The sequence below is a fragment of the Delphinapterus leucas genome, chromosome 8, assembly GCF_059928025.1.
Source record: "Delphinapterus leucas isolate spDelLeu-1000000601 "Yukka" chromosome 8, BTC_Dleu_Yukka2, whole genome shotgun sequence".
Lineage (NCBI taxonomy): Eukaryota > Metazoa > Chordata > Mammalia > Artiodactyla > Monodontidae > Delphinapterus > Delphinapterus leucas.
Window position 1 is genome coordinate 6796635 of NC_143136.1, and position 17888 is coordinate 6814522.

Consider the following 17888-nt stretch of genomic DNA (forward strand, 5'->3'; position numbering starts at 1 on the left):
CAATGGTAACGTGGACAATGGCAGGTTGGGTTGACAAAGGAGTGAGACCTTCGGGCTCCTCAGTCGTAACTCAGACAGGGAACAGGTCCCCTGACAGGGTGGGAGGGTTTCACTAGAATCATCACCGTTGGGTCCCAGACCCTTGGAACCCTCAGATCCAACTGTCTCCCTGAGCTCTGTGAACCCAGGGCTTTGAGGAGTGCACAGGGCTCTGGGATTTAAAAAACCCACATTATGTTGTTAATCAACATTTCTGTCACCCATATGTGGGGTGAGGTATGGTGGTCTGTTTGGGGAAAGGAAATAGAGGGGGGGATTCACAGCTAAGTCCCCTGGGGATGTAGTGATAGGAGCCCAGGGTGGGGAGGTATGATCTGGGCAGCTGGAGGAGATGGGGGTGACAGAGAGGTCCTGAGAAGAGGATTTCTCTTCCCCAAGGGCTGGACAGCTTGCGGGATGGGGCAGTGTGGCCCTACTGACAGCCACTACATTTAGGTAATTTGTCACACAGTGATCGATAGCTACACTTGGTTAGGAAGGGCCTTTTCTCCCTCTCTTCTGGATGCTGAAAACTAATGATTAATCCCCCTTGGCAGGTCTCATCGCTCCTCTCAAGGGGCTCTCTTGACATCAGCAACTTCTTAAGGGCTGACAAACATCAACACAGATGTCAACACTGAGGGATAAAAGCTCCCAGATCCTTTTTCCTCCTGAAGATAAAGAATTTCAAAGAAAGACAGGGCAGTGACACTGTTTCCCTGAACCAAAAGTGGGGCTCAAAGGATTTTTCTGTCAGTTGTAGCTGCGAGAGACAGTCCCGGTCAACAGTCTGAGCAATAAAATAATGAATTTCTAGGCATTACAGGACAACAGATCAAGACCCAGAGCCACCTAGGTCTAAGACTGCTTAATTAAAATTCCCACTTAACTTCCCATTGTCCACACTGCCAAGAGGGAGCTCCTCAGCCTCTGCTTGTCACCTCTCATACCCCAGAGGTCATGACCCTCAGTAGCCCGTTTCTACTTCACCGAATCCCGGTGGTTAGAAAACGAGCTTCCTCTATGTAGTTAGTGCCAAACACTCATCCTCGCAAAATTCACGCATTTTTCCTCAGTCTGCCCTTTGGAGACATGTAAACCATGATGGAACAGACACCAGAAGGCAGTTATAACATGCCCCTTCTTTCACAGTCCCCTTGGCCCTACCTCCCACTCCCTTCTGGGCCTTCTTTTCTGTTTCAAAGATTACTCAGTGAAATGGCTGCAATTCCATCCCACAGACTCTGACTGTGTGCCTGCACCATGCAGCTAAGCTTGGCTCTCCATGTTGTGGTGGATACAGAGGTGGGTAGGACACATCATTGCCCTCTGAGAGTCTGAAGACACAACACATGAAAGATTGTGGACTCAGAGCCAGAAGTGAATGTATCAGTTAGCCGTTGCTGTGTAACAAACTACCTCAAAATTTAATGACTGAAAACAACAGTTTATTATTGTTCACAAGTCTATGGGTCAGCCAGGTGTTTCCGTTGATCCGGGCTGTGTCCAGTCAAGCATAACTGGAGTCACTCATGCCTCTGTGGTAGCCAGTGGGTTAGGTGAGGGTTGGCTAGTCTAAGATGGCCTCACACACATGCCTAGCAGTTGGCTTCCTATTGGCTGAAGTGACTAGGGTGATCAGGAACCATGTTTCCCATCATGCAACAGGGCTGGCCCAGGTTGTTCTCAGAGCATCTGGGCAGGTTTCCAGGAGAGCGGGCAGACACACCAAGGCGTCTCAGGGCCTAGACTTGAACTGTACCTTTCACCTCTGCCACCTTCTAACAGCCAAGGGAGGTCACAGGCCAGTCCGGCCTCAAGGGGTGGGGATATAGATTTCCCTCTTGATAGGAAGAGCTGCAATGTGACGTTGTGAAGAACATGGCTATCAGAAGGGGTGGAAGAAGGGGTCCTTTTCTATTATTATTACATATATGGTGAGTGTACGCCATGGCCAAAAGTGAGGTGCCCCAAACACGTTATCTAGAGAGGATGCTAAGAGGATGAGATCCAGGAGAATGAAGTGGGTTCTGCTTGGTTTTCCAAATGAAAATAGTTTTTTTCTGAGTATGACAGTAATATAGGACTCACATACAATGCACTCATAAACTCAGCCACTCTTAGTGCTATCACTCAACTGAGCTTCCCACATCTGCTTCTATGGGAACCAACCTGAAAAAAAGAAAACACGGTATTTGTAGAAACCTGTGAGCTTAAGTGCATGGAAGGGCCTGTAAGAAAGTGGAAAAAATGGAAATAGAGTATGTATACAGTGAACACATTTGGGGGCACCTTACCGGCTCACAACACTCCCGCTTCCCTGACCCACAGAGTCATAGTTACGGGGTCCTGGCGGCCGCGTTTTTCCGTCTATAATCCCTCCCCCACCACTCCTGATTAGACAAGGAGTGGACACGTGATCCAGCTGGGCCAATCAGGTTCTTTCTCACAGGAATTCGGAACTCTGGGCAAGAGAGAATGCAGTCAGTCCCCTGTGGGGTTTTGGGGATGACGGTTCCCGGGAATGAGGAGCAGGGAAGGCCGAGAGGAGAGGGAGCCCTAAAGCCGGCGCCCAGAGCATGCAGCGACGGGAGGGGGCCAGAGAGGCTCCACTCAGCTCAGCTCCTCTGGAGGCTTGCTTGGCCGTGAGCCTCTCACCCTTAGGAAGCATGTCTCCTTACAAAATGACCTCTTTTTTTGCTTAAGATATCCCAAGTTGGGTTCTCTCTCTTGTAAACAAGACGGTCTAAAAAGTAAAAACACGGGGCTTCCGTGGTGGCGCAGTGGTTGAGAGTTCGCCTGCCGATGCAGGGGACGCGGGTTCGTGCCCCGGTCTGGGAAGATCCCACATGCCGTGGAGTGGCTGGGCCCGTGAGCCATGGCCGCTGAGCCTGCGCGTCCGGAGCCTGTGCTCCGCAACGGCAGAGGCCACAGCAGTGAGAGGCCCGCGTACCGCAAAAACAAACAAACAAAAAAAACAACTAGGAACACAGAGGTGCACAGGAGCATCAACTGGGGGAGGTCAGAGCAGCTCGGGGTCCCTGGGGCTTGGGGGGGTGAGGGGTGGAGTAGCAGGGAGGCGTGGGCAGTGAGGCTGGGAGGTGGTACCTGGGTCGACCGGGAAGGACCTTGAAGGAGGGGGGACATAGTCTACGAATCAACATGGGGCTCAGAGGTGTGGGATGGAACGGGTGTGAATGGCTTGTGTTCCAAAAGCCACCCAGGGAAGGAATAAATTGGGCTGGGGTCAGGAGAAATCCTAGCTAGCCATGACCCCAGTCTTCCAGTTTGAAGCCCACACATTTGAAAGTTCTACATGTAACACAAAGCAAAAAACAAACCAACAAACAAAGGTATGGACAAAATTAAAGAACAAGTGGAAGAAAAAAATGCACGTGACAGGAGGGTATTTTCAGTGATTCAGTAAGCACTCAACAAAGCATCAGGGGCTTCCCTCGTGGCTCGGGGGTTAAGAATCCGCCTGCCAATGCAGGGCACACGGTTCGAGCCCTGGTCCGGGAAGATCCCATGCAGAGCAACTAAGCCCATGCGCCACAACTACTGAGCCTGCGCTCTAGAGCCCGTGCTCCGCAAGAAGAGAAGCCTCCACAATAAGAAGACCGTGCACACCGCAACAAAAAGTAGCCGCCTCTCGCCGCAACTAGAGAAAGCCCACGCACAGCAGCGAAGACCCAAAGCAGCCTAAATGAATAAATAAATTTACTTAAAAAATAAAAATAAAGGGAAGGAAAACAAGAAAAAAGTTAAAAAAAACTCATCAGGGTAATACACCCCACAGGAAAACAGGCAAAGTATACTCTCCAAAAAAGAAACACAAATGGCTCATGAGCTTGAAAAAAAAAAATTCAACCTTTAATAATAATAACAGGCAATTAAAAACAAAATCCCACTTTTGCCTGTGAAACTGATACTTTCTTTTTTCAAGATAATACTTTATACTGAAGGGAGTGTGAGAACCTGGCTCCTTCATTGATTGAACCTCTCTGGCACAGTTTGGGAATATCTCAAACCATTTGCCCAAGGTAACCGTGCATCAGTGCCCCACCCAGATCCCTGTGTTCTTATCTCTTAGTGCACAGGGCCTGACCTCCAACACCACACCTGCATTTCTCTCCGGTGGGATCTCTCTGGGTTTTAAAGCCCTCCTTGCCTGCTCTTGTGGCCGACTGGAAGCGCAGGGAAATTAATACCACCTGGGAGCAGCCAATCACTGACAGGGGCAAGTGCTCAGATCCCCAAGGGCCTTGCCCCTCCGGTCTGGGTAAGTCTGGCATGTTTTCTGCACTGGCTCCCAGTGTCAACCAGCAGGATTCAGTTCCCACTGCCCACAGAGAGCTGCCTTCTTGGTGGTCATCACTCCCCATCCTGCTCTCCACTCCCCTTCAGGGTTTCCTTCACTTCCCAGATAAACTCCTTGCCTGTGGATCCTCACCTCAAAGGAACCGAAACAAGGGCTTCCCTGGTGGCGCAGTGGTTGAGAGTCCGCCTGCCGATGCAGGGGACATGGGTTCGTGCCCCGGTCCAGGAGGATCCCACATGCCGCGGAGCGGCTGGGCCCGTGAGCCATGGCCGCTGGGCCTCCGCGTCCGGAGCCTGTGCTCCGCAACGGGAGAGGCCACAGTAGTGAGAGGCCCATGTACCACAAAAAAAAAAAAAAAAAAAGGAACCGAAACAGACAACCATTTATTTGTTGTAAGGCACTTTCCCATGGAAATAGTCATGAATATGTACAAAGACTTAGCTACTAGGATATTCGGTGAAGTCTTTTTTCTCAAAGAAAATAAAAGTGAATACACCAGGAAGTAGTGGTTAAATAAATCCTGGTATATTCATGCAATAGAATATTCCTTGGCCACTTAAAACACATTAAATATTATACAAAGACCTGGAGAGAACATTCACTATAGGATGAAGTGAAGGAAGAATGTTAGAAAACACTAGATATATTTGGTATCTTTGCAATATTTTATAACTATATACATTTACCAAAATATTTACTAACTGTGGTTACTTGCAGGGAACATGGTTAATGGTGAATTTAATTTCCTTGTGTGTGTACACCTCTATATTTTTCCAGTTTTCTGTCAGAATCATGCATTACTTTTGTAGTTAGAACATGTAGTTTAACAATAAATAAATGCAACACCCATGAAGAGACCACCTAATAAATATAATTTATACGAGTTTATTAATGTGTTTTTAGTTATTACATCAGAGAAAATATACTTGCCAGTCTCTATAATTTAGGCTCTTGTCAAACTCAGATCCATTTGGCTCAAGCAATGATTATCTGCTCAGGCATATCACCCATCAATTTTATACATCATTCTTTCCCCCCAAAGTCAGAAATCTATACCATTCATTCATATCATATCAAGTACAAGGAATAAACGTTTCCTTACTTAAATGCACAAAGTGACATCTGGGAAGCATGAGCATAATTTAGAACCAGCCACTATTGGTAAAGGAATCTATCACAACCACCTACAGATGCAAGAAGATGAGGTTACAGCTCATCCGGGGGTGAGGGGGGAGCGGTGGTGGGAAGCGGTGGCTCCCAAACAGGCCCCATTTCTGAGTAGGTAAAGTACTGCAGATTGAAGGAGGGACCTATCCAACCCTCTTTGCAAGTGATTTGAAAGATGACAAATGTAGTCCAGATTAAAGATACTGGAGGGAGCAGAAAAGATATTTAACTATCTCTACCTATATGTGTGACTAACGTTTAGATCCTTTTTATTTTTTAAGACACACTCTGGGGTGTTATTTTCTGGCAAAGTATTTCTTGAATAAGCATAACATGAATTTAACCTGACTCTTTTTGCAAGTTTCCAACCCAGTTCTCAGTGTGCCTTGGATTTATGAGATTTCTTCACTCGCTCTTTTTTCCCGAAGCATTTCCGGAAGGCAAAGGCACAGCCCTTAAAGGTGATGAAGATGACTGTCAGTACGACCGCCAGGAGGAAGCCGATCACATCCAAAGAGTAGTACTGGTACCAGGTGAGGTCATGCGCCGCAGGGCGCAGGTGTGGCGCCCCCTTGTGCCTCATCACAAACTCCACCCAGAATACAGCCAGGTCTAGAGGCTCCACGGGGCGGTCCTTGTGAAGGCTAGAGAGGCGCATGATGTTTTCCTTATAGCTGAACACACAAAGACAGTTATGTGAATGCCTGGAACACCAACAGTAGGGAACCGTCCCTCTCTCTATGCTTGCTTCCAGTTAGGAACGCTACCAGATTTTCCAAACTTGGCAGTTTCCATTGTAATCAAAAAAGAAAACACACACTAAATATTCTTTATGAAAGAAAGAAAGGAGGGAGGGAGGGAGGGAGGGAGGAAAGAAAGAAAGAAAGAAAGGGAAAGAAGGAAAGAAAGGAAGGAAGGGAGAAAGGAAGAAAGAAAACTGGAAGCCAAAACTATAATTTTAAATTATTTGAAACTTGCTTCCTACTTTTCTTCTTTTCTTTTTAGTGATATCTTTGTAGGCAGTTGATCATACTTTTTTGGTAACAAGATAAAGAAATAAAGGAAAAGGTCATCTCAGAAATTATTAATGATTTCCCATTCAATGAGATTGTAAACAATCACTTCTAGCCAAAGTAAAAGCCATTTTTAAGTGCCATCTCCAAGACAGTGCTATACTTTCAATTCAACTGTCGAAACATCAAACCTCCAAGTGCTAAATTTTGCATGAGGCAGTGTCTTTGCCGCCTGTTAAAGAAAAATGGATTCCTGTTTATTTTGGACTGTGTTGACAGCTGAGTCAGAATATCCAAATCCAAAATGGGTTACGTACTTCAACCCTTAGTATGGATGCACTAAAAGAGGAAGGAGAAGGAGGACGACGAGAAGGACAAGAAGAAGGCAAAGGGAAAGAAAAGAGGGAAGAACGAGAAAAGTGAGGCGCTTATCCAGGAGCAGTTATGATCATTGCTTTTCTTGAATATGTCCATCATTTTATTTGGATATATTATTATAATGTACTATTAATATTTGGCCATAAATTGTTAAACATCTTCCTTGTATATAAATCTTCTCTTATAAAATAGATTTTCTTGGACTTTCATTCATTCATTCAATATTTAGTGAGCACCTGATATGGCCTGGTTGTATAATCTGATGTTGGAAATTTTTCCACTTTTTTTTATTTTATGTAGGTCCAGTTCCAGCTTAGAGTGTTGGAAACATGGAGATTCACAATCGGAGATGGCTCAGAAATGAATAGATGAAGTTAGTTAGTAACTTAAGCTGACCGATTAGTGTTTTTTGGTTTTTGTTAATGATAATGTACCAGAGAATTTCTACCAAGTCATTTTTAGGTTACAAGTAGTCGTCCATACCACTGAACGAAAGGTCAAAATTACATCACTAATATGAGCCTCAAGAACGAGTTTCCAGCATCTGGAAAGAAATCGGGCTTTAATTGTGCTATGTGAGCAGCATCGCCCGATGCCGACATGCTGGGCTGCAGAAGCCAGTCGGAAAGATGGATAAGAACCAGAGCAACTGCTCTGGGAAGGCTGTCACTGACACTGTGAGCACTTTACCCTGGGGTTATGCAGACAATTCTTTTTATTCACAGGCATCACACACATGCGAGCACCATCGTTTCTAGCACGTTTTCCTTGTCCAGGCTCGGCATCCCCCTGTGTAGTGTGTCCTCCCATCTGAACACATTCCAGTCTTTCCACATCTATCCTCCTTCAAAGTGTCCCCCTGTGTAGTGTGTCCTCCCATCTGAACACACTCCAGTCTTTTCACATCTGTCCTCCTTCAAAATGAAGCAAGTATGGGTGAAGGCTCCAGACACTGTCATAGATCCGTACACACGTGCATGTGCACACGCACATACATGATTGATCATTGGATGAAGTCCACTGCTGGCAATCACTTCTCGTAAGGTTTTGATCGGCCTATCACTTGTAGCAATACAATAAAGTTCGTGCAGAGATAATCTGATCTAGTGGCTTTTTGCCTTTTGAATTGTTTCCATAGCCACATTTGAACAAACTTGACTTTGCTTTTATTATAAGCCTTTGTCATATCACATGACACACACACACACACACACACACACTAATAAACCCCACGGACAAAATTTCTCACAGGTTTCAGTGCTCGGAAAAGCCTTACCTCTAAGCACCTGGTTTGTTTTTATCTTACGGACACTATGTTTCTTGTAATGGAATACTCTCTTTGCAGGAACTTATAGATCAGACATCTATTATATTGACATTGTTTTTGTTTTAATTGGAGTTTTAAGTATACCAGGGGAAATAATATTTAAGATCACTTCTGTGATAAATTCCCTAGGAATTAAAGCATCTTTTTCTAAAAGGAATAATAATAACCCCAAATCATCTTACTTATAAATTAGATCTTGATGTATTTGTTTTCACATCTGAAGATTTATTGTGAAGCAATGGCCAAAATATAAGTAGTATTCCTTGGTAGCTTCTCTCTTACCTTTTGTCACTGATGACAGTTTTCAGGGCATTTTCTAAATCTTCTGAACTCATTTCCAGGATGTCCAAGGTTACTCCGGCCCCCCGGGTCTCCATGCGCTTTGCATTGTCCATCTGATCACCAAACAAGGGCATCATCACCATCGGAACACCATTACATATTCCTTCATAAACACCGTGGGAGCCGGAATGTGTGATAAAGGCCCGAGTCTTTGGGTGACCTGAGAAGCAAAACAGGGAGGGATGCCAGCAGTCAAGCCACTGAGTTTCACAACCTGACATCGTCTAGGTTCTGAAAGCACTCTCAGGACCCAGTGCCATCCACATGTGGCCCTTGCATAAATGTGCAGAAGAAAATGTGGGTTGAGATGTCCTACTTGGTAAAAAGCAACGTGAGATACATTGGCCATAATATTTTCCAGCTAAACAATTCTTTAGAGTAGCCCTGCCTGAGCCACTTTCTTAATTTAACCTTGGTTTTACCTACACATCAAATCCTCCCCACGTACCAAGCAGATCATTTTGGGGCAGCCACTTGACAAGTTTTGTATTCTTCGCAAGATTCGGTGGTGGAGTCCCAGTGTACCGCCACAGGACCTTGCAGAAGCAAAAACAAAAAAAAATAAAGTTTAGGAACATAATATGATTTTTAAAACAAAGCAAGACATCTGCTATAGTAGCTAGAAAGTGGAGTCTCTCTGAATGAATATAACCTTGGCAAGGGTGGGAGGTAGAGTGACTAAGAAGGCTTCTGGGGATGGGTAACATTCTGTGTCTTGTTCCAGAGGCTTGATTCCACGGGTATGTTCACTTTGTGAACTTATGAACATTCATCAAGCTGTACATTTACGAGTTTTGCACTTCTCTGCACTTCAAGGGAAAGTTTACTTAACAAAATGAGTGGGCATAGAACTATTAAAGCAGAAATATAAGAAACAAATCCAGGGTTCTAAGCAAGAGCTTTTTGGAGAAATATTCTTATGCAATATGAAGAAACACTATCCTGCCCATTTTATTTTTAAAAATAAATTCTAATATACTTTTGAGTCACTTAGAGAGAAAGAGACCTCCTCGCGAAGTGGATCGTGTTTTAACAGAGTAGTTGACAGTGAAATTGCAAAAAAAGAACAACTTTGGATTAATAATTGGGAAGTGGCAGGGAAACCCAAGCCTAAAGCCCAACTCATAGAATTAATTTAGGTACTGAAAGCCTGGGGTTAGAACTCTTGTGAAGACAGATAAAAAGAAATCGTGTAGAATCTTCTTACTGTCTGAGGTATTTTGCCCAAAGCATCAGCAATTTCCGTAGCTTTCTGCTCCGGAATCTCTGAGACCATTGAGCCCAGAGAGAAGACCACAATTCCATGTTCTCCAGAAGCATTTACATAGGCTTCAAATTCCTAGGACCAGAAAAGAAATTTCCAGTTAAATTTTTTTCTCATGTTCTTTGGCGACAGCATACATTCAGCTATGAATCAGGTATCTTCCTCTTAAGAATGTGATTAAAGGAGTGTGTGTGTGTGTGTGTGTGTGTGTGTGTGTGTGACAGAGACACAAAGCATTAGTGTGTGTTAGAGCATCCCTCCCTCCCTAACTGCCTTCCATCCCACAGGAGGAAGGCTTCCTGCTTACAGAGTTATCACTTGGGTTCTTCTTTGAGATACAGAATCCAGGTAATGTGCCAAGTTTCCAAAAGAAAAGTGATCGGAGGTAAGACCAGATCCACTTCCCCAGGGCTTCAGGCAGCTGGGAAAGTCTGGGACGTAAGCAGGCCTTTAAGGGTGGGCAGGGCTGAAGCAGAGGGTTGAAGGCAACGGGGTGGAGGGAGGAGAGGGAAAGGGGCATCCTGGAGAGAGGAGAGAGCCTTTCAGCAGATTCTGGGGAAGGAAACATTGGAGGAGAGGAACACCGTCCAAAGAGGACTTCGGAAAGCTTTCTATGGACATTAAAGCTCCCGTATTGCCTGTCTAAGAAAATCTACAGTAAAGACCTGTATTACTTTTCAAGGTTTCTAGAATATTCTTTCATACTGAAAGAATGAATGGAGTCAAAGCAGAAAGCTACAGACAGCATTAAGGATTAGACTCACGATTAAGGAAAAAGCCTCAAATAGCAAAAACATCCTTTCACAGCTCTCGCTTCCCTGCCGCCTATGGCAGTTTCCCATACGGCAGCCAAACACACTTGGATGATTAAAGATCATATTCATGTCAACTCAGTGGTGAAATTCAACCAGTCAACCATGCATTTTTCCACCTTTCCTGGAAAAGAGTTTAAGTGAACTTGCCTGTGTTAGCAAGAACAGTATCCGGAAGTTTATTTGAATCTTTCTTTGCTGGTTCCTTAATGTACTGTGAAAAGTAAACTAGGTGAGAAAAATACAAAATAGGGGACAGGAACTCTTGCCAAGTGTGTCCCAGAGATCTGAGCCCCTTCTGTGGAGTTCAGAGAAGGTCAAGGGCATGTGAGAAACCCTGACTACCAAACTACCAAAGCCACTGGTGGGAAGGAGAAACAGGCAGAATCTTCACCCACCCGGCGTATGACCCTCACAGAGTGCTCACGTCCTGTCCCAGAAGCTTATTCCTTATATCACTATGTCCGTCATGGTCATCCAAGGAAGGCTGCACATGTAAGGCTGCTCCATTGTCTCAGGAGGCATCCAACAAGGACCATCCGCAGGCATTACGGCCTTGGCTATTTAAGGACGAAGCTCAAATGAGGCAGTGGGACTTTCTGAAGAAACTTCTGGGCCAGACGACACAGGGAATAAGGAATGAAGAACAGAGAGGGGGCCACACGCTAAGCCTTCTGCAGATCCCGTGCCCTCTGCACGGGAGACAGCATCATTCACAAACGGGGGCGCTGAATTGATTCCAAGTCCTTCCCTTTGCCAACGGCGTCCTATTGCCATTAAGTCGACTTTTTTTATCAAGGAATAATTTTTTTCTCTTTGGCCGCGCGGTGCGGCTTGTGGGACCTTAGTTCCCCAACCAGGGATTGAACCCAGGCCCTGGATAGCGAAAGTACAGAGTCCTAACCACTGGACCGCCAGGGAATTCCCAAGGAGTAATTTTGTTAATCAAGTGAGTTTTGGTGTATTTGAACTGTACACCGTGATTGATTTTCCAGTTAACAATGAATCTTACAACCACTAGAACACGAGCAATCTGTGGTTCCCTTGAATAAAGCAGGAAGACAGGATTTTAGAAAATGTCTGTGTGTATGGGGTGAGAATCAGAGACAGCAGGGATCCCAGCTAGTAAATACAGATCCTAGTTTACGACCTGGCAAAGGCCCTTCCCTAAAGTAATAAGGAATAGACTTAGAGACGGAGGTCAAACAAAAGCTCTGAAAGGATGCGACAAAACAATTCAATGAGAAGAACAGCAGCTTTAACCATTAGCATTAGAACCTGGAGATGAGTGGTGGGTGTGTTTCAGGAAGAGAGGAAGGAAGCTCCTAGATTCAGCCCTCAACAATAATCTTAGCTCAGCCTGATCTGTTCCCAAACTTCAGAGCCAATGCCAGAGTGCTCCAGGCTTCAGGAAATACATGCACACACACCTGCATGCACACACACGCAGGTGCACACACATACACAGTGGGAATCTGCTTAAAGGAAATAGAGCAAGGCATAAGCAGGGCAATTTTCCCCCAACTGTTGGTTATGAATGATCTAATTAACTCCCTGAGAGTCTCCAGACGGTTTTATATGTCTCCAAAGAGTGCCAAAGGCATTAGTGAGACTGTGTGATGTGGCTGGCTTTGCCCAGAACTGCGGGGTTTCCTGGGACTTTCAGTGTTAAAACCAGAACAGTCCTGGACAAACCAGGATGCTGGCTCCCCTGGATGTGAGCTAGGAGACTTCAGACGGGGCTCAGCACACATGATTTTCAGAGACGGCTGCCAAGCTTGATCCCAAGCATGCCAGTAAAGCCACTGACCAGCCCTACTGCCAGCCCATCCCACTGTCTAGTCTGCCCCCACCAGCCTCAGGCCCTGTTCTAGGCCCATGGCTCCTGGCAGCTGTGTCTTGGCCTTTCCCACTGGGCTCATCTGAAAGGTCAGGGAGCGGGTAGCATCCTCCCCGCCGACCATGCTGAATTTCCTAGGACCTCCTCTCCTTCATGAAACCCACTCTCACTTTAACCTTGTCTAGAAAGGGCCAATGTCCCCTCCTTCCATACCCTTCCACAGCCACTCAGCCACCATAGGATGTGATTAACACAGAAGGAACGTGCAGGGCCATAAACACCCAAAGTCAGGTAATATCACTTGGCTGGAGTTTAAATGCCGTGAAAGTCCGTTTACAGAACACAGAAGGGCAAGCTGCAGAGCTTGTGTTATCACAGCCAGTGTCGATTCTGGGCCAGTACAGGATTCAGTAATGGTAAGGTCTACCCCCTACTTGGCAAAAGTTCCCCTAAACCTTGCCCCGATTTCACAGTCTCTGGAATGGCCAAAGAGCAAAGCCATGTGATGACTGAAATAAACCTCGACCCCCCACCTCTTATCCCATTCCAAAAAAATAAGGCTCCCCGAAGCGAAAAGACTTGCCTACTCCAAGGAAGCTTTTAATATAAAAATCCTGACTTTTGCTGCAAGTTTAGTATTTTCAGTTCCAGGCTTTTATTAGATTTTTCCTTCCCAAATGCCTTCTGTTTTGCAAGAAAGCCTCGTGAAACCTTTAGTATGTTGGAAACATGTCGCTTTATCATTATACATTCAGAGCCACTTACAAACATTGCAGGCTTCCCTGGTCGGCACTCTTTCTTTTCCTCGTCATCTTCAAGTATGTTCTCACCCATCTTCTGTTTGGCTATTTTCCTTACAATTAATGTGGATGTATGGATGTCATCTCTGTAACCCTGCATGTCTGTAAAGGTGGTCTCTCACCCTGAGAGGGGACTGACATCTTGGAATTCTTGAGTTTCATGCCTTTGCTCTCGACACTGTTCTATCATCTTTATTCTTTCAGACACTCCAAAGGTATGCCCAACACCAGGCTGTGCTTTCTCTATGGACTCCCATTACCAAATAAAGATTTTATCTTTATTCTTGATAAGTTCTGGACCTTTACCAATAGCACTGGGAGTAGGTTGGTCCCCACTAGAGGGAGGGAAGCACAGAGTAACATTCTTTAATTAATAAAAAGGAAAAAAGATAACAGCAACGTGACAAACCAGCAAAAATCAAGAAAAGGGGAGATGACAAAGCAAAATAAAAATAAACTGGAAGAATTATAATCAAATCTATCAATTGTTAAGTACAAACAGGAAAAATTCAACTATTAAAGGAATCTGCCTGACTAGGTTAAGAATATCAGCTCCATGTTGTTTAAAGAGAAAGAAGAAGGTTGACGATATGGAGTAGTAAAGAGGCACTAGAGAAGTGTAAACAAAAATAATGCAGGAATGGTGACATTAATATCCAAAAAAGGGGAATTTCAAATTAAAAGCACTTAAAATAGGACAAGGAGAGCTACTGTTTGGTACAACTTACAGAGACATTCTCACATCTAAGCTTATTTGCACCAAACAAGGCAGCAACCAATACATACTCAATACAATTCACCACTTAGACAAATTTACAGGGGAAAAAATATATCAATAAATGATATAAAAATATGATAGCAAGAAAGGCAGTTGATAAAGTTCTTCAGCCTCTCCCATTAAACATCCAAAATAAAGAAGGAAATCATTTAAATAAATAAAGACTGTTTGCCAAAAATCCATGGCAAACTTAACGCAAAGCAATGAAATGAAAATCTCACTTGGATGTGCTGGCTAGCTTTCCTTCCTCTGACCTGAGATACGCCCGTTGGTTTGATGATATTTCACCCCTTCCTTTTCCTCTGTCTGAAAGAGAATCATTAATGGTTTTCTATACTCTTAGGTTTTCTCATCTTGCTTTCAGAAAATCACCACCACCTCCTTCTTTCTTCACCAGACCACCCCATCAGACACAAATGTGTCCAACGGGCCATTTCTCAGAATCTTATTGCCATAGGACCTTTGAGGGATTATCAGATCTCTCTCCACATTACAGGGGCGGAAGACAGAGTATGGAGACTCTGTCTTGCAGCAGTGAGGTGGAGGCATCCACCTGACACTTGATTTCTCCTGGTTTTCTTCCCACTGCCCAGAGTTTCTCCTGGCTGTGACAATTACATCATCATTTAAAATATGAATCACGTCAGGGGCACGCTGGAAATAAGATTCATCGCTCTCCAAGGGTGATGATAGCCCCTTAGTAGGAGCCAGACTCAGCACCTGGAAAGTGCCTGGGCTACCAGCAGATCCTCAGCCAATACTTGAAAAATAAATGAATGCACGCCCACTGAAATGTCATCTTCTTGAAGAATCCTTCCCAAACCCCCTTTTGAAGGAGACTCTCCTGCTATTCTCTATCTCCTCTGTTAAGACTTGGAAGAGGATGTGAATGCTACTTTTCTGCATGGTGTAGGGGAAAAAAATTAACATATAAGCATTTAAGAGAGATGCATGAACTTTCTGCCCATTGTCAGAACCTGGCTACCTGGTGATTTGCTTAGTAGAGGAAATGGAACTGCAGGAATCAGCCTATCAGAATATCTAGAAATGGACCTTTAATCAGGAACATAAAGGCAATTTTCCCTGCTGGGATCTATAGATATCAAAAAATTATTTCAGCAATCTTGACTCCTGTGAGCCTGACCCAGTCACAGGCAAAGTGCATGAAGCACAATTTTGTTCTCTGCAAGGAACCCTGAACCCAGCATGCTGTGTTTATGGCATTTAAACAGTGTTGCATCTAATTGATAGTTATCTGCTGGAGCACACAGAATAAAGTGGCCAAAATCCTTAAGTATCTGATAAAAGAAATAAGCCAAAAGATGATGCCAAAGACAGCTATAAATTACAACTCAGACCTAGGAGACTGGTGAGATAGAAATCAACGAGAGAGGACATTTGAGACTATCTCAGCATGCTCATTCAGCATCTGTGGCGAGCTCATCTACCCAAAGCACTTGCTAGACTACAGGCATCTAAAGTTCCCACTCAAATACACACCTGAGATAGTGGCTTTTTGCTAGCACAGTTGATCCCACCAATAAAAACTGTATTCGGCATGATGGGCCTTGGGTAATTATTTACAAAGTCACTTCTGAGAAGCCAGATAGATGCATAGCTCATAAGGTCCTGGAGAGTCACGTCTTTCTGAAGGACTTCCGAGGCAAGTGGTGCGTACGGGGAATAAACCACATTGCACAGAAAGCTCTCTGACAAGGCAATGAGTATGTTCTTCACCCGCTGCAGGAAGGTCATGCGATCTGAGTTAAAGGACAGAGGCCTGGGCACATAGGACGGTGGGTTGGGGCACTGGGTACCCTGAAAGTCCAGGCTGCACGGCAGTCCATTCAAGAAGAACACAGCAGGCACAGCCAGGTACTGGGCCACGATGGGGCCGCAGGGAAGGAAAGGGTCTGTCAGTACAGCATCAAAGCTGCCTTCTGCCAGGGAGGACATCAACTCCTTGTTGTGCAGTAAATGGGAGCAGGCGGAAAAGAGTAGAGCCGAGTCATCTTTGATTTTCTTGTATATTTTGACCATGCGCTGCAGAAAAGGGTCGTTCTCAAAAACACTACGTCCAAGGTTTATAAAAGCCACTTCCAAGTCCTCCCTTCGGAATGGCACGGGATACCTCTTCAAGGTGTAAAATGCCCCTTCTTTAATGTACATGGAGGCGTCGGGTGCGAGGACCACTATGTCATGTCCCTTGTGCTGCAGCTGCTGGACGATCCTGACCAAACTCAGCCAGTGGCTGCCGTCTATGGGGACCACCAACAGCTTCCCACCCTGCGTCAGGGCAGGGCCAAGCGCACACAGTAGCAGGCCCAGGATGAGTGGACGTGGACCCTGGGACCCTGCTGTCATGGTGCCCCTGCCGTTGCTACCAAGACTGTCACCTGCCGGAGGTCTGCCCTCTCCCACTTACACAGCGCAAGAACCAAACTGTACACCAAGTTAATGTTTGATTATGTCACATGACAATCGCTGTCAGTCAGCTAGTGGTACCTGGAAGTTTACTTTTAGAGATAAAGAGGGTACAACTTGACTAGGTCTCTTCATAGGCAACAACAGTTTAACTAGCTGGAATTCCTTAACAAACACTTGAATCACATTTTTTTTTATCTTTGTTGGAGTATAATTGCTTTACAACGTTGTATTAGTTTCTGCTGTACAACAAAGTGAATCAGCTATATGTATACATATATCCCCATATCCCCTCCCTCTTGAGCCTCCCGCCCACCCTCCCTATCCCACCCCTCTAGGTGGTCGCAAAGCACCGAGCTGATCTCCCTGTGTATGCGGCTGCTTCCCACTAGCTATCTGTTTTACATTTGGTAGTGTATATATGTCCATGCCACTCTCTCATTTTGTCCCAGCTTACCCTTCCCCCTCCCCGTGTCCTCAAGTCCATTCTCTACACCTGCGTCTTTATTCCTGTCCTGCCCCTAGGTTCATCAGAACCATTTTTTTTTTGATTCCATATATATGTGTTAGCATATGGTACTTGTTTTTCTCTTTCTGACTTACTTCACTCTGCATGACAGACTCCAAGTCCATGCACTTCACTACAAATAACTCGATTTCATTTCTTTTTATGTCTGAGTAATATTCCATTGTATACATGTGCCACATCTTCTTTATCCATTCAGCTGTTGATGGACACTCAGGTTGCTTCCATGTCCTGGCTATTGCAAATAGAGCTGCAATGAACACATTGGTACATGACTCTTTCTGAATTATGGTTTTCTCAGGGTATATGCCCAGTAGTGGGATTGCTGGGTCATATGGTAGCTCTATTTTTAGTTTTTTAAGTTACCTCCATGCTGTTCTCCATAGTGGCTGTATTAATTTACACTCCCATCAGCAGTGCAGGAGAGTTCCCTTTTCTCCACACCCTCTCCAGCATTTATTTTTTTGTAGATTTTTTGATGATGGCCATTCTCACCAGTGTGAGGTGACACATCATTGTGGTTTTGATTTGCATTTCTCTAATGATTAGTGATGTTGAGCATCCTTTCATGTGTTTGTTGGCAATCTGTATATCTTCTTTGGAGAAATGTCTATTTAGGTCTTCTGCCCATTTTGGGGTTGAGTGTTAGTTTCAGGTGTACAGCAAAGCAATTCAGTTTTATATATATATATATATATATTCTTTTTCAGATTCTTTTCCATTATAGGTTATTACAAAATACTGAATATAGTTCCCTGTGCTATACAGTACGTCCTTGTTGTTTATCTATTTTATATATAGTAGTGTGTATGTGTTAATCCAGCACTCCTAATTTATCCCTCCCCCACCTTCCCCTT

General features: G+C 44.7%; 1 protein-coding gene across 1 annotated transcript; it reads right to left on the bottom strand.

Annotated features, from left to right (window-relative positions):
• Positions 1-5133: 5133 nt before the first annotated feature.
• Positions 5134-17888, bottom strand: LOC111171956 (UDP-glucuronosyltransferase 1A1-like). Its single transcript, XM_022568014.3, has 5 exons — positions 15582-17888; positions 9795-9926; positions 9036-9123; positions 8528-8747; positions 5134-6201 (listed from the first exon to the last, which is right to left on the bottom strand). The coding sequence occupies exons 1-5, from the start codon at positions 16443-16445 to the stop codon at positions 5904-5906; spliced, it is 1602 nt and encodes a 533-aa protein (XP_022423722.1). The 5' UTR covers positions 16446-17888; the 3' UTR covers positions 5134-5903.

Coding starts and splice junctions, on each gene's coding strand:
- LOC111171956 (XM_022568014.3), bottom strand. CDS start 16,445: ATGACAGCAGGGTCCCAGGGTCCACGTCCACTCATCCTGGGCCTGCTA. Junction 9,927..15,581: donor GCAAAAAGCCACTATCTCAG/GTGTGTATTTGA, acceptor TTCTGGTCCTAG/GAATTTGAAGCCTATGTAAA. Junction 9,124..9,794: donor TGGGCAAAATACCTCAGACA/GTAAGAAGATTC, acceptor TGCTTCTGCAAG/GTCCTGTGGCGGTACACTGG.